General features: G+C 45.8%; 1 protein-coding gene across 4 annotated transcripts in view; it reads right to left on the bottom strand.

Annotated features, from left to right (window-relative positions):
- SH3GL3 (SH3 domain containing GRB2 like 3, endophilin A3) overlaps window positions 1-23,376 on the bottom strand; it is a 129,708-nt gene that overhangs the window by 31,826 nt on the left and 74,506 nt on the right. For 3 of the 4 annotated variants that reach the window (XM_032836848.1, XM_032836846.1, XM_032836847.1), the window contains exons 2-6: window positions 18,561-18,629; window positions 12,721-12,793; window positions 10,152-10,295; window positions 5,340-5,473; window positions 1,837-1,995 (exon numbers count right to left, since the gene is read on the bottom strand). In XM_032836848.1, the coding sequence (XP_032692739.1) occupies window positions 1,837-1,995; window positions 5,340-5,473; window positions 10,152-10,295; window positions 12,721-12,793; window positions 18,561-18,629 (579 nt within the window). Of the gene's footprint in view, window positions 1-1,836; window positions 1,996-5,339; window positions 5,474-10,151; window positions 10,296-12,720; window positions 12,794-18,560; window positions 18,630-23,376 lie in introns of those variants that run through there. The other variant, XM_032836849.1, reaches the window with a different exon arrangement.

The raw sequence follows: 23,376 nt of genomic DNA, 5'->3' as shown, positions 1-23,376 counted from the left end.
CATCACCACCAACCTCTCAAGCGCTGCTCTGGCCATGCCTACAACACTCAGCAAGCAGGGGGACCCGGCTGAGTCCAGCAGCTGAAGACAGCATGCGAAGCCGAGGGCAGAGAAACGGAAGGAGCCGAGTTCCACGGTGGCTCGAAAGTCCTTAATCGTCTTCGGATTCCGGTCTCCTCCCACCTGCGTGTCTGGCTTCCAGGGGCTTTGGTGAAAGGACAGGGCAGAGGCAATAAGGCCATCCCTGAAACGAGCCGGCACCACCTGTCGGGGGAGGCGTGAACCCCTCCCGGAACTGAGGGAGCAGCCCAGGCTCCCCAGAGGTGAACGGGGGTGCCCTCCACCCCAGGAACCTCAGGGGACGCACGGCAGATCCCCTGTGGGGCTGGCTGGGAGGTCACTGTCAGTGCAGGGACCAGTGACTGAGTTTCCCTGAGGAAGGGATCACTCCTGACTTCCACTTGACCTTCAAGGGAAAACAGGTCTCTTGGGGGTACTTCAGAAAAACCGAAGCAGGCCCTGAACGGAGGACTTGGCAAGAGCCCGTCATCATCACGCTCCGTGGTGGAAGAGGCAGGCGGGGCCGTCAGCCTGCCCGACACACGAGACTCGACCTCCGTTTAAATCTGCACTGAACACTTCGAAAAATCAAATATGACAATCTGAGACGAAACAAAACCAGAATTGCCAATGGCTTTGGGACAGTTTCCAGAGAAAACTGGTATTTTTAAGGGGAAAGAAACAAGCAGGAAAAACAGAGCCGAGGGTCCCACATCTTCCCATTTCCCACAAGATGTAAAAAACCTTATGATAAACTACTAAAAGGAGCAGCAGAGAGCAGAGACTACTTTTCCCCACGCCGGTTTTGTGGACGTGGGGAACTTTCCAGACTGTTTTCTCCAGGATCAACATCTTGTCAACACTGAACGTAACTCCTCCACACATCACCCCACCACACAAAAGCTGCTCATACATTTTGTTCGAAGGGACTCGAAAATGCGCCTCTCCGTGAACTACTGGAAGCAGAACATGGGTTTGCAGATAAATCAATCCTCCGACTTGTCTGCACAGGTTTGAAAGGTCAACAAACAGGGTCCAAAGCTCAGGCTGGGCCGAAAAGGCACCGGGCATTGTCAAGGCCAAGTTTAGGACAGGGACAAGCAGGGGGCAGAAGACTCTTCCCATCAGGCAGCAACAAACGCCGAAGGCCTCATCCTTGAGGCAAAGGAGGGAAGCCTCCAGCCTTCATGCCGCCCGTGACCGTGGGGGTGACCATGCTTCTTGGGTACGATGCATCCAGCTTCCCGTGGACACACAGAATAAAAGCTGCGGAAATCACAGTGCGACAGACGAGTTTACATGTACGAGGGACCCGTGTCAAGGCCCTCATGCTGGCCGAGCTCACGAGCACCAGCACTCGGGTGCGGCTGAATGGAGGCCACACTATGACATCCTGAACGTTTGCGGTGACACGGCATCAGAGCGCGGCTCCTCTGCAAACAACCACCTCGCAGAGTGCCTGTCTCAGTCTCGGCAAAACCACACGTCACCACACGACATGGGCCTTCCCTTCTCCTGCAAACCCACCAGGCTGTGGCCTCAAGTACAACGGCCAGTTGCTGTCTAGTTCCCGAAACCACCCCCTCCCCGGGGCTGCCTGCGGCACACCGCGTTTGAGTCGGGACTTGCCAAATTTCTGAAGCAGGAGATAACAGCTATGGAAAATTCCAGAACTTTTGAAAACTAAGGCTCCAGCACTTCTCCACATGTTGGTCCTAGTCATATAGTCAAGGCTTTTAATCACATTAAAGTCTCCTGTTTGGTTTAAATACTTACATCATTTTCTAAAAAATTAAACATGCTTCTTTCAGCCAACTCCTTTGACTCTTCAAATTTTTCTACCGCTTGTCTGACTTCTTCATCTGGTATCTTACCTACTCGCTTCTTTTTATAATCATAATCCAGGCGGCGGCCTTCCAGCTTTTTCAGGTGGTGCTAAACGAGACAAAGGAGTCTTTCAGAGAACCATACACTCAAAACACAGGGCGAAGGAACCCTTGTTGTTTCCATGAAAGTAGCCCCTGCTTTTTGTCTGCCTACCTTCTTGGGGCAGGGACACATCTTACGTGTCTGTGTGTCGCCAACATCCACTAGATGCCACCTTTACTGAAGTCCTCAAGGGATATTTGTGGGTGGATGGAAGGGTGGTGGGCAGATGGTTGGATGGATGGGTGGGTGGAAAGATGGCTGGCTGGATGGGTGAGTGGACAGATGGTTGGATGGATGGGTGGGTGGGTGGATAGACACATGGATGGTTGGATAGGTGGGTGCACGGGCAGATGGGCAGATGGAGGATGGGTGGTTTGGTGGGTGGGTGTAGGTGGGTGGTTGGGTGTGCCGATGGGTAGGTGGGTGCGTGGATGGATGGATGGATGAATGGGTGGGTGGATGGGTGGTTGGTTGGGTGGCTGGGTGGGCAGCTGGGCAGATGGAAGATGGGTGCATGGGTGGGTGGATGGATGGGTGGATGGACGGGCAGATGTGTGGGTGGGTGGGTGGATGGCAAAGTGAATCAGTGTCTATATGGAACGTAAGGAAATAGCATCAGCATCAGTTTCCATTGTCCAGAGTTCTGTATAGGACCCACCACTTAAGCTCTATCCATGTCCAGATAATTTCCCACTAAATTATCTACACCAAAAATAAGCACATTTCCTTTGGCGCCACTGTTAAGTCCTAAGAGGTAGATTATAAAAGCAGAAGTTTCTAGTAGCTCCTAGAATACTTCTGTGTATCCCACAGAATTCCCAACGATGACAGAACACATTCAGTAAATGCCATCAATGAACACGCACACACAGAGGACAAACACTGACCACCTCTGAAGGGTGAGATTTCTTTTTAAAAACAAAATAGGATCTCTTTAACAAAATGTAACAACTGTAAACATTCAACCTGTCCATTCACAGAATGGGCTGCTTTGTGTGGTGGGGCCAGGGAGAGGCCCAGAAGAGCTCACACCTCTAATCCCCAGAAAACAGGTACTTGCTGTGGGATGGATCCACAAACACAGACCATCCTGCCGACGTATACCGGTAACATTACGTGTGTTTGAGTGAAGAGCACTGGTTCCGCTTCTGTAATGAACAGGCGAAAAGAGCATATGAACAAAAAGCCAGAAGCATCTTTCCTGTGTGTTCTGTGACTCGGGGCAAATCTGGTATTCCCTCCGGGTCTCCATGTGCAGCCATAAAGCGAACAGGGATGGTGAGCCTGGCTGCTTATGGGCCAGGGAATGTTTGGAATCCATAAAACCCTTCCCGGGTCTGATCAGCTGGTCAGATGTGGACAGGCTCTCCCCTGCCAGCATCTGAGGCACAGACAGCACAGCGGAGACATGAACAGCTTCCGAACAAGAGACTCTGAACTCCGGATCGTCACGTGACTTCAGCGCAGACGGACAGTGTTTCTCCATCAAATGACAGCTGTGGAATGAGACGCCCCCAGGATACGGTTCTGTTGCACGGGGGACGCCGACACTGAAGGGCAAGTGTACTCTGCACGTCTGTCTGGTCCACGCTTGCGTCCACAGCCAGCTCTAAAGCTGGTCCAGGGCCGAGCGACGATCCCCAGAGGACTTTTGGCTCTCCCCATGGACAAGAGCACAAGAAGAAATAGTGTATTGTATGTCCCAGCCAAGGGGGGGGGGTCTCTTGTCTTAAGGTTCTGCGTATGGGAAGGATGTCTTGGTGACCCCACATGCCCAGGATGGCCCTTCTTCTCTAGAGTCATTTGTTCTTCGATAATTTGCCACCACAAACCCCATCCTGGGCCTCGGGGTCCCAGAAGTAAACAAAGCGGGACTCCTCACCCCAAGGCACTCGGTGCCCAGCAACAGGAGAGGAGAAGCAGGGAGGCTCGAGGCACAGGGGAGCGAAGGCTCAGCCAGGAGGGAACAAAGGCTTCCCAAAACAAAGAGCATCTCAGATCTGAGAGGTGAGCACTGTGCCAGGAGGGGAGGGAAAGGAGAGAAAGACAAGAACAGGACTGCCCACAGCAAAACACAGGCAGAGAGGCTAGGAGGGCAGTGCTGGGAAGGGGTCCGGGGCGGGGCAGGCCCCAGAGGGAAGGAGAGGCCAGAGAATTGGGGCTAAGGTGGTGGGTCTGTCGTCCACCACCACTGGGCAGCTACAGATGGTCTCCGTCTAAGGCTGCCCTGGGTGTGATGGGGAGTGTGCTGGGGGCGGGGGGAGGCGTGAAGCCGGGAGGCAAGGGCTCCTGGGCGGATGTGTCCAGATGTTAAGCAAGAAGGCAACAGATAGAAAGGGGAAGAATGGAGATTCAGGAGAGAGGACGAAGGACATGGCCACGGACTCCAGGGCCCAGTGGAGCCCTGGCTTCAGGGGGCAGGAGGGACACTGTTTCCCCTATGTGGACGGGAAAGAGAACCGGGTGAGTGAGGGGTGAGAGGGATACTGGGGGTCAGGGCTGCTGAATGTTCCAGGAGTCCCTGAATGTCCGCTTTTGTTTTTCATTCAACCTCCCTGAAGTCCCCTCCACACCCTCCGATTCCCTTACAGATCCTAATGCCTATATAGGCATCTAGGACTCTCCATTCAGGAAATCTGGTATAGGGCTCAAGCATTTGCCTTTGTCCCATGTGATGCTGAGGCTGCTGGTCCAGGGGTCTCCCAAGGAAAGGGAACACCCCCAAGGTTCAAATAACTTCCAAGCTGGCGTGTGCTTTCATTGAGATCACTCTTGAAGGTGCCTGGAGGCAGGTCCTCAGGGCAGGTCCCTAAAAGGGTGCCAGAAGTCAGCACAGGCTACCCCTCCAGAGCAGAAGTCCCAGCAGGGTAGAAGTCTCGAGGCTGTTTTCGCACATACACAAAAACTCCGCCAAGCAAGCAGCATGCGATCACTGACAAGTCCCTGAGAGCTTCCGTGTGTGCTCTGGGAGGCCATTTCTAACAGATTTCCAAATATAAGACGTCAATTCCCAGATACTGATGTCCTTGAGAAGCAGTGAAAAATAATGACTACGGGTCTGGTGCAAAGTATCAAAAGAGAGGACCTAATACGGTATGAACTTGATCATAAAGGTTCTCCTGTGAAATTATGGCGTCATTCTGGTATGCACTTGACCTTGGCGTCTAGCTGGCTTCAGTGAGATGCAGAAGGGCGGGCTAAGACCCAGCGAGCCAGGTCGGTGTGGCTCACTCTCGCGGCACCATGGCAAGACAATGCTCTCACCAAATCCCCACAGAGGCATTCTAATGATTTTAAATACAGACATCATTTTAAGGAGCAACAGGTAGATTTACAGCTGGAAGACTTACCCCAATCTCTTTTAGATCTTTGTCTTGCAGTAACTGAAGGGGATCAATAAAAGTCTGCTTTACGTTAATATCAAGAGAGTCCTTCACCTCCGCCATGAGCTTCATCGACTCCCCAACTTCTATCAGCGCGTGGCCTTGAAGAGAAATTGCAAACAAGAGAGGTTCTTTAGCAGAGAACTCGAGGATAATGGTGGTATTTATTTGATTCCTTCCCAAAAGTTTGTGGATGACGGTTCAAAAAGGTCCTCCCCCGGGACGGTTGAATCTTGACTCAGGGAAAAAAAAAAAAAAAGATGAAGAAGAAGAAGAAGAAAGAAAGAAAGAAAGAAGGTCTCCTTGTGGTTTGTATTCTCTCTACCTTTGTCCTCCCTCCACTCTAGAAAACAAAAGTAGGAGGCTGAGACCAAAGCATTTCCCGTTCTGGCCACTAGGTGGCGAAAAAAACCCTCTTTAAAAACTGGTTCGGGTCTCCCTCCCCTGCTTTTTCAAAGTTCATGCTGAACACCATCGCCTTTACAAAACACCTACCAAGTACTTGTTTCTGCTAACTGGAAAAAACAAAAAAAAACAAAAAAAAACAAAAAAAAAACAAAGAGGATTTCTGCCTTTACCAAAAAAAAAAAAAAGCAAAAAGTGAGAATAACGTTCAGCCTTCGTTCAGCAGCAAGTTATTAGAGGGGAAGCGTGTACCCCAAGTCATGAGAACAGCACACGGCACCGCAGCATCCAGCCGCCACAGCTCTGAGCTGTGACTGCGAGCGTCTGTGCTTTATCTTGATTTATCCTGGACATGCAAGACGTGCCCTGAGATCTGAGAAAAGCCTAAGAGAGGTGATTCTGGGGCTCTGGTAACATCCCCGAATTTTTCCACATAAATTAATAGTAATTTCTTCTTTGCTTTACACCACTTTGCTTTACAAAAGGCCTCCTAGGAATGCTCTACTTTCAGAGAGCAGGGAAATCTCGAGTTTAGTGAACTGGCACCTAGGGTTCCTTAGAAGTTGGAGAACAAAATCCCTCTTTGTAAACGATAAAAGGATTCATTCATCAGGGCTAAGTATCAACCAATAAAGGCTACAACAGGAATGAATGAACAAAACCTCCTGCTGCTTCTAGCTACTAGATCTTGAGGTCACTCCCATATCCTTTAGATGATTCTAAGACTCCTGACCCCCTCTGATGTCAAAGAAAGCCTGGCAGGGTGGCATGGGACAGCCTTTCAGCAGGACGGGCACGGTTTGCTCCTGCAATAGGGCCCGGGCCAGGCATGCACAGGCCTGGGCAGTGATCAGCAGCTTTTGCTGGATTACGCCCTGGTATCCCGGGGCCAGCTAACCCACCGGAATTTGCAAGCGGGAGTCCTGGTGGCTGAGCAGAACGAGGATGGCAGTTCCTCTTGAAGGCATCTCTGGGACAAGATGTGCCAGACCAGACTATTTTTCCTGTATCAGAGTTCTCCAAATTGACCCTGGAAACATGTAGAGCTTGGGGTCTCTCCACTCTTCGGCTAGAAAAAGATCTTAGAGGCCAGCCCAAGAATTTGCATTTCTAGTAAATTCTGACCCCAAGTTGTTGCCCCTACTAGTCCAGCCATGCAAAGTTCATGCACCTGCAAAACAGTGATAGCAACGAAGACTTGCCTCTTTTTTTTTTTTTTTAATTAACTAGATAATACATGGCACAGGACCTCGCAAAATACAAGCGGAAACTCTTACATTGAACTATGGCTAGCCAGGACGCCGTTCTGACCCACTGGTAGCTTCATTCCCCCTAAATGTCCTTAGCTCAGTCTCCAGAGACTAAATCATTCCAAGATAAAGATGAGATACCCCTTCCCAGCCTGGGGACCGTCTCCTGCCCAACTGATCAGAAATAGAAGCTACTGTTTCTGGCCCCTCGGCCCCGGAATGTCAAATTCGACTTTGACAGAAACATTTCCAAATGTTTCTCTGGAGACTCCAAAAATTAATTCTCAATATCGGCCGTCACCTCCATGGACCTGCCGTTCCCTCCCCTGGTTCAGGCTTAGTGTGACAGATTCCACGAGGACGTGGGGCTCAGTCTCCACGCACTGAGGCCTCTGTACTTCAGGAAGGTTCTACCATGTGGCCCCGAGAGGAAAGCATCAGACAGTAGTCTCCTCCCCAGAATAGTAAGCAACCTATCTGTTCCTGACACGCTCCCATGACCGGCTCTCCTCAACCCAAGTTCCCCTACACTGCTAGGGACCTGGGAAGCCAACAGATTGTCGGCCCAGCCAGCCCCCTGCCCAGTCGCCATGGCAGGTGCACGGCAGGACTGGCCTTGGCTGTGAGGACCTCCCCAGCACCCGTACTGTCCCCTCAACGGGTCTGCCTTCAGGATAAGGAAGAGGCCATCTTGTCCACACTCACCTATGGAATAAAATACAATTCACATTCTACTGCTCTGAAGGATATTGTCACCCGCTGTGACTCATGAATGTTTTAGCATTTGGGATTTTTTTTTTTTTTTAAGATTTTGTTAATTTCAAAGAAAGAAGGAGAGCAAGAGAAAGAGCACAAGCAGGGGGAGAGAGATGTAGGCTCCCTGCCAAGCAGGGAGCTTGATGTGGGACCTTGAGATCTTAACCTAAGCTGAAGTCAGACGCTTAACCAACTGAGCCACCCAGTTGCCCCTGGGATTTTTTTTTTTTAAGTTTTCAGGAAATTTTTTTCCCCCAATTTCTTAGATCAATTACTATAACCAAGTATCTGAATTCTCAATTTCCATTGCCTGCCTTGCTGAATAGCGAAAGTGACAAATTCTCCTAGAAGACTAAATCATTTGAACATTCAACTCACCTCCAATGTATTAAAGAAATCTCAATTAAAATGTTAATAGGTTTTTTGTTTTTAGCAAAGGAAACTTAAAATGACTCTAGGTTTCATCTGAAAAAAAAAAAAAAAGGGTGACTATATCCATGAAATGTGTGCAACAAGACAGCAAAGGGAAATTTTAGCTAAGTACCTTAAAATGTACTTTAAAGTTATAATACTTAAAATACAACACTGGAGGGACGCCTGGGTGGCTCAGTTGGTTAAGCGGCTGCCTTCAGCTCAGGTCATGATCCCAGTGTCCTGGGATCGAGTCCCGCATCGGGATCCTTGCTCAGCAGGGAGCCTGCTTCTCCCTCTGCCTGCCATTCTGTCTGCCTGTGCTCACTCTCTCTCTCTCCCTCCCTCTCTCTCCGACAAATAAATAAAATCTTTAAAAAAAAACACAACACTGGATCAAAATAGGGCACAGATCTAGAAAACAAACAAGAAAGGCTAGAAACAAACAGAATATAAAAATTTAGTTGTGACAAATTTTCTCTTTAATTGGAGGGGAAACGTTGAACTTTTCAATAAAGTATTAAAACAATTAGCTATTTGTGAGAAAGCAAAATTAGAACCCCATTATTGCACAGTATCTTCCTGTTAAACCCAGGAGGTCAGAAATTTAAAGGTAAGAAAAGAAACATGTTTCAAAATAAAAATATAAATGAACACTTACACAATACGGGGGCAGGGGGTGGAAGTTTTTCTGAACACAATAATGAAGCCGAAAGTCACAAAGGAAGACGTATGAGTCCCACCATGTAAACAGTAAAAATCTCCCTCCGTTTAGGATATCAAGAACTAAATCCCTGCCCGGAGTCTGACTTCATTCACATACAAGGCAGGCAAGGAGCAAACATCCTGACCATGGGAAGAGCTCATGAACCGCGAAGGGGAAAAACAAGCACCTTAATGAAAAAAGAGGCAAAGGATACACATACCCAGCTGACAAAAATGACGACAAACAGGAAGGAACTCTACCTTACGCGTCTTCTAAAAGGTACAGTTAAAGCAGCACGAAGAGATCAATTTCAATATGCTATGCATCCAATTACCAGTTATTTAAAAATAAACTAAAAAAATAATCCCCGCAGTTATCAGTTGTGCTGGGAAACAAACACAGTCTCGCTCACTCCTGGTAAGAGTGTCCAGCAGGCTTCCTCTTTCTGGAGAGCTCTTGGGGAGTAAGCTTCTCAAAAGTCTGCAAAAACAGGCATGCTCTCAACCCAGCAATTTCATGACTCGGGATTTCATCTAAGAACATAATCTTGGCTATCCCCACAGATTTACCTATGAAAACAGTTGTTAAAAATGCTATGTAAAGTCTTTTTGCATAAAGAGAAAAACTCTTTAAGTGTCTAATAATTGGAACAAGCTAGGACATCACACGTGGATTATTACGCAGCGTTTAGAAACAGTATCGTAGAAGAGGGATTATTTTATGACACGGATCAGGACAGAGTCGATGGGAATAAACAGGTTACAAAATGGTCTAAGAGTATCTGTACCACAACCCCGCTCGGATTCTGTAAGGTGCTTATGAACATAGACGAGAACCTAGACTCTATCCCCGGATGTGTGAGAGTGGGTGACACTAGCATTTATTTTCTTGTATTTTACTCGCTTGTATTTTCCAAACTTCCTGCGATGAACATGGAGGACTTGGGTGATATAAAAAAAAATAATAAGTTTGTGAAAATAAAGGCACTGTGGGGGCTGCTGGGTGGCTCCATTGGCTGATTGTCCGACTCTTGGTTTCGGCTCAGGTCGTGATCTCAGGGTTGTGGGATCGAGCCCCGTGTCGGGCTCTGGGCTCAGCGGGGAGCCTGCTTGAGGATTCCCTCTCCCTGGGCACCAACCTCTCCCACTCTCTATGTAAATAAATAAATCTTAAAAAAAAAAAAAAAAAAAGGCATTGAGCAGCACCTACACTCCGAGGGAGACCCCAGGCCCAGGTGGTGTGCGCACTCACCGAACGTGGAGCCTTCGCCCAGCTCCTTCCCGTACTTGAGCATACAGTCGCCCAGCAAGCCTTCCGTCTGGGGGTAGCCGGTGGTCTTCACCTGTCCTCGAATCTTCGACACAGTGTTCAGCATTCCTAGCTTAGCTCTGTATGCTTAAAAACATCGTCATTTGTAATTCCTTAAAATGACAAGGCGAAGCCACAGGTCTGTCGCATTGAACCGGGGAGGACAAAACAGAGGCCACCTGGTGGGCAACTTGCAGGAGGCCTGGAGCGAGGGACAGGGCCGGTGTGACCGAGTCCGTCTCTCACGGGATTTCCCAGACTCTTTTACCAAGGGGGGTGGTGCTGAGCGCCCAGCTGCGTGGCCGGGATGGAGCACAGGGGACCCGGGCTACCCTAGCCCGTGCTTAGGGTGAGACACTGAAAGGCCTGCCGTGGCCCACACCAAGTTGGGTGCGGACACTGGGACGGACGGTCCTTCCTGGGGCCCAACGGATCACGAAGACCAGAACTGCCGAGGTGCCGATGTTTCCGACCACCAGCGGGCCGCAAACACCCTGCCCGTGCCCCCAGAATGTGCTTGTCTGGTTATACCCAATATCATTATGAAGGGCTGCTGCTCGTTCCAGCTCAGGAGGGAGCCAGGAGGACGAAACAGGTTCCCCCCGAGGGAGCCGGAGTCTGTGTGTGGGTGGTCCCCCGGGTGCGGTCAGGTCCCCAGGCCCCTAGGGAAATGATGGACGGCCACGCTCCTGGACTTCTCTGTGACTCAAGCAGGGGGCGCTTCCGGACCCCGGCTCTGTGGGACGGTCCAGGCCAGCGCCGGCCCTGAAGCCGCTCACTCTGGTTACTGTGAGGCAGAATATACAAGATGTACTTTGCTGATAAAGTCGGGGATGAGGTCGGGAAAAGGAAACCACAGCGGTATTGCTAAATAAAGATGGAAAGATGCCCCTAAAAAGGCAGAAATCGGGTTCATAAAGGGTGGAAGAGGGAGCGCCTGCGGTGTCTAACCGACAGATAAAGAGCGGCCGGCCTACCCTACACAGGGTGGAAACAGGACAATCTGGAGATACCTACGGGGGAAAATGTGACTCTGAACTGATCCCACGCTAAGGACTTGGGATTTTATCCCACAGGCCTGAGCGTGATGCACACACTAGCTTGTGGTGTCTGAGATAACGTTAGGAAGGAAAGGGATCCACTTTTATTTGCTTTGGCTTTAATAATTACATGTTTGTTTTCACGTATTCTAGACCAGTGCCTCTCAAACTGTAAGGCGCATACAAATCCCACAAGGATCCTGTAAAACGTAAAGTCTGATTCTGGCGGTTTGGGAGGAGCCCGGATTCTGCGTGTCCCCAGTCTCTCAGGGGACACCGGTCCTGCCGCAGACGCTCCCAGCCTTTCTGAATCGTGCCCACCTCGGTTCAAAGCCGTCGTCCTCCCGGTCCCTGCCCACAAAGGCTTCACTCTCCTACAGACCACACACATGCACACACATGCACACAAAGACACATGCATGCACACGCACACACACACCCTCAGCTCCTCTTTCCCACTGTCAGGTTAGAAACCGGGAGGCAGCAGGCATGTGACGGGTCACCGTGCAGCTGGAAATAACAGAGGCCTCTGTCCAAGCAGACGTGTCCACTGCTGCCCCCCCATCCCCACTCTGCCCCCTTCCAACGTCGGTTCTCTGAGGATGGGATCTTTGTCCAATTTCACGGCACCCCACGATCCAGGAAAACCCCTCGCCAAGAAAAAGCTCTTGCTAAGTATGTGCTGACTGATTTATCCGGAAAAGGAACTTATGTGGCTCACCTCAATCCCGGAGGCGGCCAGGGCAGAGATGTATTTATTACAGTTTTTAAAATTCTAATCACCGATAGAGTCCTGAAGACTTCTACACCCACCAACCTCCCCAGACATGGTTTTTATAAAATTTATGTTTTTAAATTTTTACTCTTCAGATTCTCGGAGGGTTGTTGGGTCTGTGCTGATTCCCATAGCCAAGGGAATCACAGTCACCACGTGCAAATACTAGATTCCTAAAAGGGAAAGGCGGTTTTGGCAACGCGCAGAGTTCAAGGCTTGGAGGCCCTGCCCCTGTGGGTTTCTGGATTTCACAACCCAGGAAAAACTCATCAAGGGGTACTCGTTCATGACCTCAGAATAAAAATCCTCCTGTGGAAGCAATTTCAAGGGGATATACACCTTCAGAGCAGGAGGACGGGATTTTTTTTTTCCGAAAAGAGGAGATGCCTCCATAAGAAAATGTATACAAAACGTTTGCCGGCTCTCAGAAGCAACTCCTCAAAGCTGCCTTCGCTCAGCAGAGCCTTGCTTAGGGCTAAGCCCAGCCCCCACCCGAGTGAGGTCACTGCACTGCCTGCTGGGATTCAGTGAAAACCTTTGGTCCGGAGGCCTGACTTTAAAAAAACCTGAATTTTATTATTTGGATGCAAAAGACATTGTTTCTAAATTATGTCAGCCATACGTCAAGCAAACACGGGTGACTGATCCGTGACAGCAAATGAACAAGAGAATATTTCAAGACATTTTCTAACTTTACCTGGATTTGGCTGAAGATATTCTGTGGCCTTCGAAAGAATTTCTGCAACAGCTTTATTGGTAATGTCTATTTTCTTTAAAACAAAAACACATAAAAATGTTGGTAAGGGACACTGAATTCACAGAAAGACAGAGGAGTAATATGCATTAATTTGATATTTAGAACACGTTATTATGGTGATTTTAACCTGAATGAATTTCAGCATTTTGGGGGAGAAGCAATTATTTTCTCACTTTGATTCTGGGACAGCTCTTTCTCCCCTTGATGATGGAGAACATGCATTTCTTTTTCTTTTTAACATAAAGTGAGTATTCACATAATATCTGGAAAACTCGGACAAGTCATTACACTCCACTCATCACTGGATATATGTCTCTCAGGCCAACACTAGGCATGTCTGAGCCAAACTTTCCTTATCTGCCGGGTGAACTTGACACCCATACTCATATAAGGACGCCCTAATAATGACTCACATTAGAAACTGCCACAGTGAATCAAAAGAATCCTTCTCACTAGCGGGTCACTAACATATACACCCAGGTGTTCTGTCTACTGTGTTAAGACTGAATCTTTCCTTCTACAAAACGATTCCTGGAGGGCACCTGGGTGGCTCAGTGGGTTGAGCCTCTGCCTTTGGCTCAGGTCATGATCCCAGGGTACTGGGGTGGAGCCCCGCATCAGGCTCTCTGCTCAGCAGGGAGCCTGCTTCCCCCCCTTCTCTGCCTGCCTCTCTGCTTGTGATCTCTGTCAAATAAATAAATAAAATCTTAAAAAAAAAAATTCCTGGACACCGGCTGCTGGTTAGCCAGCCACTGAACTTGAGAATAGGCAATGAGGTTAAATGTGCACATTACAATAGCTTTATTTCATACCATCAATAACCTGAAAGAAAATAAAAGGGAAAAGGAGATCCCATTCATAAGAGCAACTCAGAAGTACACAACAATAAGGAATAAATATAATGAGAAATGTACAGTATCTATTTCAAAAGCCTACTTCTAAATGGGAAAGTTTAATTATACAAAGATGTAAATCCGTCCCCCAAATTAACATGTAAAATGAATTCAAATCTCATCTCAATTTTCATTTTTTTTCTTTTTTTTTTTTTACAACTTGGCAAATTAATATTCTAAACATACTGGATTAAAAATACAGACCTAAAAACAAAGTGTAAGGGTAATAAATTATACAGCAGTGTATTCTGAAGTATGGTGATGTAAGAATCGTGTAAGCATGACCCAAAATCCGAATGTCCTAAGTGAAAAGACCAAAATTCTGACCCCATAAAGACTAAACAATGAAAAGACACAGTACACAAGATTTGACAAAATTGGCAAAATGGAAAAGAAAGAAAACTGTACAAGGGACACATGTTAGTATCCACAAAATACAGAACTCCCATTTAAAGAAAACAAACAAAACCCAGCCCAACCAGAAGAGACAAGAACATAAACTGGCAATCCACAAACAGGGGAGAATGCAAGTTCAAACACTTGACAAAATGTCAGAAAAATTGTAAATTAAAAAGGAGATACTTTTCACTCACCAGATTGGCCAAAAAAAAATTTTTTTAATTGATTTGTCCCAATATCAGGTATGATACAGGTGTGGGGGAATGGGCCCTTTCACACATGGAGTGCAAAACAGATTCAGCTTCTGGAGATGAAGGTGAAGGACCTCTCTGCACTACCATCAGTAGTAACGGGCGTATTAGTGTCACTCTTGGACTTCAGAAATTTATCATCTGGAAACATGCCAGCAAAGTGCAATGACGTAAAAGGATGTTAGACCATTTTATGTCATACTGAAAACTGAAACCAGCTTGAATCACAAGCGTAAGAGACTGATTGGATCAATTGTGAAACATCCAAATAACGGAATATTTAATCATCAGACGGAAAATATAAGGGAGCTCCACGCGTACTAGCAAGATGCCCATAGAGCAACGTCAGGGCAAAAAGCAAGTTGTAGAGTGATTTGTAATACAAGAAATTCGTTTTCGTAACTCAAAAAAAAATGCTCTGGCCTGGGTCAGAAGCTTTCAATCAAGCCAGCTCTCCACCAGCTTGAAGCTCTAGTTGTTCCCTATAGCTGAAGGCCTCAACTCAGAGCCCCGGGAAGGTTTAACACGACAGTGTGTAAATGACGAGGCCATGAATCACGCTCGTCTTATGCACATGTGCCTACGAGCACGTGGCCTCATAACACGTTCTCTAAACTTTGAGATCCCTTCAGTGTGTCCGATTGTTTAGGAAGTGTTTGAGAGGAAATGTTTAAGAGAATAGGATCACCTAAATGTTTACGTTTTACTAGAGTTTCAAGAAATGCAAGTTCTTAGGAAAACCCTGTTTTAAATTTGACGTGATGTTGGAGCAAATTCCATGTGTCACATTTGTGATTCTAGACGTCGGAAATGTGCAAGGGGATCGGCTTAATTCAGTCAGTGAAGATAAACGTGTAAGGGTTTAATCTGTTAAGCCTATGACTTACAGGAACCTAAAATGAAGAGTAACTGAAAATGATCATCGTTTTTATGCCGAAATTACTAAATTTATAAATGAGGGTCATTGGTTCAGCTTAAGTTTAAGAAAAACTAGGTTTTAGATTTATAAGCTTTTCTAAGTTTCATATTAATTAAGACGCAGCTCAGCATGTTCCTTTCCACATATCCAACCTTCTTTAGACATGAAAAGCCACCAGGAAGCTAGCCTTCGTCTCTGAAGGGGGACCCTGAGATCTGTGGCAGGGCTACTTTCTACTTTAGATCCTTTTCTATCTTTCAGGGGGGAAAACCAAGAAACAAATGGTCAGAGTCACAGGCCTGGTGTGCACAGACAGAGCCGCTTCCAGAACATGCCAGCAGTGGGAACTGGGAATCAAGCCTTTACAAACTGAAGGAGATACCCACGAACCACACAGGCAGATACAAGCAATGAAGATGAACACTGGAAAAAAAAAATCCATGCAGTTTAAAAACAACAAAAAAAATTAAGCAAAGGCTCCCTCCTAGCATAACTGGGGATCTTGTGGGCAGGGGGAAATGTTCAGGGTAACGAGATGCTATGCAATGCTTGCTGCTAGCCATCAGGTCGAACGGGGGAAAGCAAAAATCATTTTTGTAAAGTCTACCTGGTACAAAGGCACCTTTGCCCATTGATTAAATCTGGAATTTCCTTCAAATGTGGGCACCCTGCCCCTGCGGCGCCCCGAAGCCCATGCCACGGACTCTTCCAGGCCTCGGCCTGAGCTGGAGAGCTGCGAACAGCCCTGGTTTCAATTGTTCAAGATTATTCTATTTTTTTTTATTATTTTTAAAAAGAATCCGCCAAAAAAAAAAAAAGAATCCATACCTGCCCCTGTATCATCTATTCCTTACGCAATCTATTTGTGCTAACCCTTCTCTCCCTCGGCCACACTTGGTAGAGGAGGCTTTTTGGAAAAAAAAAAAAAAAAAAAAAAAAAAAAAGTTCTTGGTTTTATTCATTGGTTCTACTATTTTGTTGTTATTGTTTCCTATTTTATTAATCCCTCATTTATCCATGTTGATTCTTTCCTTCCACCTAAAGGGATTTAATTTGCTGTTACTTTCCTGGCTTCTTGACTTAAATGATTTATTCATTTTCTTTAAACATTTATTTTCTATTAAGTGTATTTAAGATGTAGCGTTATACCACAGGTTCTGATATATAGAATTCTGTCTCTTGTGTCTCTTTACTTTTCATTTCTTCTTTAAGAACAATTTTTACACATTTTTAAATTTCCAAACACCTAGAATTAGGAATGTATACCTTCCTTGTAATCCTGTATTCTATGATTTTACCCTGGGAATTTTTTTTTTTTTTTTTACTTTTTTTCTGGAGCCTAACATATGATTATTTAAAAGGACTTAAAAAGAATACAGATTCTCAATTTGAGGAATGTAGACCTCTGTATCTATTTATAATATAATCAAAACTACTAATCATATTTTATACTAACTGCCTATGAGTCAACCTATTATTATCAACTCTATTATTCATGAGAGGTATGTAAAATCTTCCACTCTGGATCTGTCCATTTTCCATGTATTTCTGACAACTTTTCCCTTATGTGTTTAGATGCCATGTTATGTGGTGCATAATGGTTCATAACTATCCCAATTTTCTGATGGAATGTATGACTGCATCTTTTTTATGTAATTTTTTAAAAGATTTACTTATTTTAGAGAGACAGAGCAAGCAGGGGGAGGGGCAGAGAGAGAGAGAATCCTCAAGCAGACGCCCGACTGAGCACAGAGCCTGATGAGGGGCCCAGTCCCAGGAGCCTGAGATCATGACCTGAGCCAAAATCAAGAGTCAGCTGCAGCTGCTTTAACCGACTGAGCTACCCAGGTGCTCCCCTTTTCATAACTTTTTCCACTTAGTGGGGTTTTTTTTTCCATCAAATTTCACTTTGACTTTATTATTAGTCCTCCACTTCCATATGGTTAGGATTTGTCTTGGAGTATCTCCTCCACTCCTTTGTCATTTCTGCGCCATGTTTTAGGGGGATCGGATACTATCTAATTAATCTCCTCCAGAAAGTCCTTAAAATTTCTGGCCACACCTTAGATATTTCCATGCTTTTCACTGCTGTAAGAAAACAAATAGATTTTATTTTTATATTTCTTCTGTCGTTCACTGGGGTTTTAGGAAGAAAAGGAAGTAAACAAGAGAGATCTCCATCCGTCAACCGGAACTACAACTGCTGAGATGTGCTTTTCAATTTGACATTTAAACTGGGTCATTTTGTTAGTAAGAAAGTTACACATGGTATCCTTATATACCAAGGGATTTTTAAAAGTATGATGTTAAAATATTTCTGTTTTTCAATTTTCAGAAATTAAGTTTTTTCAAAAGCAAAACAACATGAGCTTTTCCTCTCAAAGCATTAACATTTCTAGAAACGTAACAGTGCTCACCCAGAAAGGACAGTCTGGCCAGGGCTGGGGTGTCCTGACAACAGGAACCCTCCAAGCCACAGCCTGGGACTGGACCTCTTCCCCCACATCTGATGACAGCTCTACAACCTGCTATGTACGGTGTCCTAGATTCTACATCTGAGGATAGATGCTTTGTTTCTGTTCGCCCTCTCTCATCTGGGGAGTCTCATTATTAAAACAAGACTATGTTCAAAGGGCCCAAGACCAAGGGGAAGGCAACTGGGGACACTGGTAATTGCTAGTGGTCCTAGTTCTCCCTCCACCTCAGCCATTCCACACAGCTGACCAGGAAACAGGTGAAGGGACAGAGATTCTACAATCTTCCTTTGGAGGGTGTTATAATCATTTCTATAACAAGCTCATCATATTTTCCTAAATGCTTTCATACACATAATTTTTTTTTGCAAAATGATGCCAGTATCCATGTGAGGCAGGCAGGGCACACGTTATCAAACTTGTGTCACCGGTCGGAAAAGATGAAAGTGCTTTCCACGTTCACACTACTGGTTCCAGCGACAGAACCCAGATAAATGTTATCTGTCACACAGCTTCTGCAACACAGGGGAACAGAGCCAGAGTCTTCCACGCAGTCAGTCATTATGCATTTGAAGGGTCTCATCCCAGAAATACATTTTGATTTTCCAGATACATCATCACAGTTACGTGGGTCTTTTTCTTGCAGTAACTGTTTGCCAAGATTGACCATGTTTTGAACATTCTGACTTTAGTCCACTAGAGGGAACCAACTCGCCACAGCCTAGCTCACATCAGCGGGTCTTACATCCCAGGTTCCCACTAACAGCCTTTACATCATCAGTACATCTCACATGAGGATGAAAATCAAATTTGTAATACAACTGACATTAGCAAGCTCTCTTACCCTCTCCATGTCAAGAAATTCGTCATCGAGTTTCGTTCCTTCAACGCCACTTATTTTTTCACTAAACAGCTGCAGAAATAAACAGAAGTTAACTGCATTGTACAATCTGTTATCATAGTTTGACTCAAATTACTACAAACAAAAACAAAAACAAAAAGCTCATGTTCAGCTTGTTGCATTTTTTTTTGAACTAAGTCCTCTAAAGAAAATTGTTGGAACAGGAACCGAATCAAAGGACATAAGAACATGTATATTTCTCACTCACACAACAGATATTAATTAAGCACCTACTGTGTACTTTACATACAGTATGCATGTAAAAGTGAAGTATATAAAGTATGTAAACGTAAAGTATATAAAGTAAAGTATGTAAAGTACTTTACTGTATGTAAAGTACACAGTAGGTGCTCTAGTAGAAACACAGATAAATAAGATCCTTACGTAGGAACCTACAGTTCAGCAGAAGACATGATACACGCATACTCAAGTGAACTACAAGGGAGGAAAAATCCAGACAAAACAGTGCTGGGTATGAATCACCGTAAACATACCAAGTAACAGGCATTTTGGTGATCACAGGATTCTAGGAGCCCAAAGTGCGGGAGAGAAGGGGGGACATCCAGGACCTGTTTCCTACAAGGCTTGGCATTTGAGCTGCCCATTTGAGGATAAGGGACATTTCAACAGGCAGCACTCAACGAGTCTCGCAGCATAAGGCAGCGTGGAAAAACACCCCAAGAAGGCAATGTGTAGGACGCGGTTTTACCACCTTGCCCCTCTGGCATTTAGACCAGATAATTCTCTGTTGCGGAAAGCTGTCCTGGGCATTGCAGACTAGTTAACATCATCCCTGGCCTCCACCCACTCAATCCAACAGCACACACAGACCCACGTGGGGACAACCAGAAACATCTCTAGATGGCTCAGACTCACCCACTGGTAGAGGGCAAATGTGTTCAAGAAACAGCAGGAAATTTGGTTTGACTACAATGACTAGTGATCGAGGGAGAATGGAAGAAAACAGATGCTGACAGAGAGGGCAGATCACACACTTTCTCAAATGCCAAGCTAAAAGGTATGCTGGAGAAGTCCCTAAAGATTCTTTGTCCAACACAGTGTATGTACTCAGAGAAACATTTTAGCAAAGGGAGTCTGGCTCCAGTGTGGGCTGCATTAGAGAACAAGGAGGGGGGCTGAAAATAAGGTAAATTGCTTTCCTTAGAAAAGCATACCAACGTGATCTGCTTATACCTTTAAAATATTTCTGTGAATTTAAAAATCAGTAGTACAGCAGGGGAGGGGTTTCCCATCAATTAATGGTCAAAGGATCGCAGGTTTTTTAATGTCAGTGTGACTTTCTGCTACTATTCCCACTGGGACTGCAAATACAGCATTACTCTTTAATAGGAAGAATACAGGTGCAGACAGAAGGTACCTTACACTCGAGGTGGGAGGAGGAATTATCTAGACGGAGTAGTTAGGGGAAAAAGAACAATGGCCGTGCTTTTTTATCTTCCCTGTAGCTATGTCTTTGCAGCTTCTCCTGGCCAGAGTTGGAGTCTACCTACCCCACCCTGAGTCTGGACTTGACACTCGTTTTGAACCACAGACAGAAACGGAGGCCTTTGCAGATCTGGCATGCTCTCAGTCATTCTCTTGAAACCCTGCTGCCACCACGTGAACAGGCCAGGGCTAATTAGCTGGGTGGTGACAGACAAGTGGCCCAAACACTCCCCTCAGGACAACCAGGCCATCCCTGGGATCAGAGCCCCTGGCTGGTCTGCAGCTGACAGCAGGCACGGGAGAAAGCCCTGGGAACGGAGTTGAAGAGATGCTGGTTGTTTGACACGAAACACTGGAGTGCTTTGTTACGCAACAAAAGCTAGCTGATACACTACACAACAGCTCTGGTTCTCAGCCTCAGTACGGAGGTCACAGGCGAGTCTGCTAATGCCCTGATACAAGGTATAACCTTCCACAGGAACAAGACAGAATCCCAGGGCCACACGCTAAGTGGCATTTACGTGGGAGTCTCCATCAATTAGGTCCCCAAACACCTTTTTGTCCAGTAGTGAGACCATTTAAAATATTAGTTCTTAACTTTGGAGGTAATGCTCTGAGACTCCAGTGAAAGTTACACAACCACACCCCAGGAGAAACACTCCTTTTCCTGCATGGTAGATGCCAAAGTGGCCACAGGGCCTTGTAGCTCCTCCCACTAAGAAGTGCCTCTATTGCTCTCCCCACTGACTAGCTTGTGTCAACAGAACAGAAAGTAATAGGCCTTATAGGTTCATTATAGCTACGAAGTGGCTGTGTCAATACTTCTGGCCCCACTCCGTGCGCCACCGTAACCATCGCATGAATAAGCCTGAGCTACTATGTTGGAGAATGAAGGCCACTCAGAGCAGAGAGAAGCCTTCCAAGCTGAGTCCTCTCGTGCTCCCAACCTCCGTCGGACTGGGCAGCTGACTGCCAGCAGAGGGGTCAGTTCAAGCCCAGCTGAGGTCAGCCAGACCAACAGACCCCCCCAGTGAGCCCCGCCCAAATCACAGACCCACAAAATGGTGATTAGTTTTCGTTTCTGTGTCACTATGTATTGAGGTGGTTCGTTCCACAGCAAAAGAATTGACACAGTTGCCTATAATTTCAGAGGGTTACCGTAACCCCTCTGCAGAAGCCCACCCGTAGACCCCTGTTTTAAAATACCCCTTGGAAAAGCTCCTTAGCACTGTCAGGCAGACCCAAAACGTCCTTAATCTCAATCCGTTTTACTGGTTCGGGTTCTACCTGTTCTATTTTCAGAAAGCAGAGTGTCTAATAGAAGGAGGAATGTTCCTGCCTTTTTTTTATTAATTTAAAATTTTTTATTTTTTATAAACATATATTTTTATCCCCAGGGGTCCAGGTCTGTGAATCACCCGGTTTCCACACTTCACAGCACTCACCATAGCACACACCCTCCCCAATGTCCATAACCCCCCCCCCCCCAACCCCCCTTCCCCCAGCAACCCTCAGTAATGTTCCTTTTTTTAAGGACAAAAAATAGTGAGATTAATATTCCTTTGTTTGAAAAGAGACGATAATATAGGACAGTTTTCAACATGAGTCCCAGGTAAGCATCATGATCAATCTTCTGCTTTTTCTGAACTGCCCCAGTGGTGCTCAGCTGTTTTGAGAAAGTTAGGATAAATACGCATTTGGTCTCAGCTCCTTAGACCATCTATTGATACTTGATACTTAATCACTCAAAGAATATGGCTGAGCACCTCCTATGTATAGGCATCATAATTAGTACATGCGAATAGAGACGAAAAAGGCAAGCATGGTCCCTAAGGGCTCCTGACCTTGTTAAAGTGTTACAGAAACTGCGGTTCTATTTCTTGTAAGTGTTGGAAGCTAAACAGAAATACCTGAGCTCCTACTTCTAGTGAAGATAACTAGATAAATTCAACTCCAATACACCCCCTCTGCTCTTAATACACAGCAATGATAGATTAAATACCCCCAAAAAATGAACCGTAAAGACAAGCAATGCTTTAACAACAAAATCAACTTTTGTTGTGGACCAGAAAAGGAACAGGAAAAAAAACAACAACACGATGGACAGGGTTGAAGTCTCAGTTGTGCTGGTGTCTTGTCAGCCACAGGCTCTGGCAGCCAGCAGTCTGGCTCTTGTTGGGTAAAATGGTCTCTACAAGTTCCCCGTGAGACAAGAGCCCAGAATCAGGCTCTGCTTAAAGCCATGGAAAAAACATCCATATGTAAACCACTGTCTGAGGTTGGCACCTTTGGCAATCCATGGGCTCACAGAGACTGGAGAGCAAAGAAGCAATCGGGTCACCCCCAGCTCTCTGGCTAGATCAAGGTACCACCAATATCACCAGAGACCAGAAACCACACTTTCACAGGAAGCCAGGCAGAAGACCTCACAACCACCAGAGAGAAGTAAGCAAAGATGGGGTAAGAGTAACAAAAAGATACCCTCCCCAGTAAAAATTAAGCACAGTGGTGCACCTGAGTGGCTCAGTGGGTTAAAGCCTCTACCTTCAGCTCAGGTTATGATCCCAGGATCCTGGGATCGAGTCCCGCATCAGGCTCTCTGCTCAGCAGGGAGCCTGTTTCCTCCTCTCTCTCTGCCTGCTTGTGATCTCTGTCTGTCAAATAAATAAATAAAATCTTTAAAAAAAAATTAAGCAAGAAATCTAAATTCTAGGGCATGAGACTAAATCTAACACCAAGTAAGAAAGCCAACAAAATCATATATCATGATGTGAATTCACGTCTAATGAATATCATTTGATGAAACAATATGACAGAAGGCTTGTGTGTATGCTAATGATGTCATCAACATGATAAAAGAAATAACGTCTACTAAGGAAGAGAAAGCAATTACACAAAAGGGAACTTGCACAAATTGCTATTAAAAATTAGAAATCTTGGAAATCAAAAACACATAGTCACGAAAACAAAAAATTCAATAAATGGGATAAAGTCCAGACTGGGCACAATCAGCGAGAGAACCGATAAACTACAAAATATTACTAAGGAATGTATGGAAAGAACAAAAAATTTCAAAGGAAAAGATCTTTTTTTATTTTTTATTTTATTTTTTAAGATTTTATTTATTTATTTGACAGAGATCAAGTAGGCAAAGAGGTAGGCAGAGAGAGAGGAGGGAAGCAGACTCCCCGCTGATCAGAGAGCCCAATTCGAGGCTCCATCCCAGGACCCTGAGATCATGACCTGAGCTGAAGGCAGAGGCTTTAACCCACTGAGCCACTCAGATGCCCCAAAGATCTTTAAAAAAAAAAAA

The sequence above is a fragment of the Lontra canadensis genome, unplaced genomic scaffold (genome assembly GCF_010015895.1).
Source record: "Lontra canadensis isolate GAN:19392208 unplaced genomic scaffold, GSC_riverotter_1.0 scaffold94, whole genome shotgun sequence".
NCBI classification, from domain to species: domain Eukaryota; kingdom Metazoa; phylum Chordata; class Mammalia; order Carnivora; family Mustelidae; genus Lontra; species Lontra canadensis.
The sequence above is the reverse complement of the archived record's forward strand: the minus strand, read 5'-3'. Positions and strand labels throughout refer to the sequence as shown.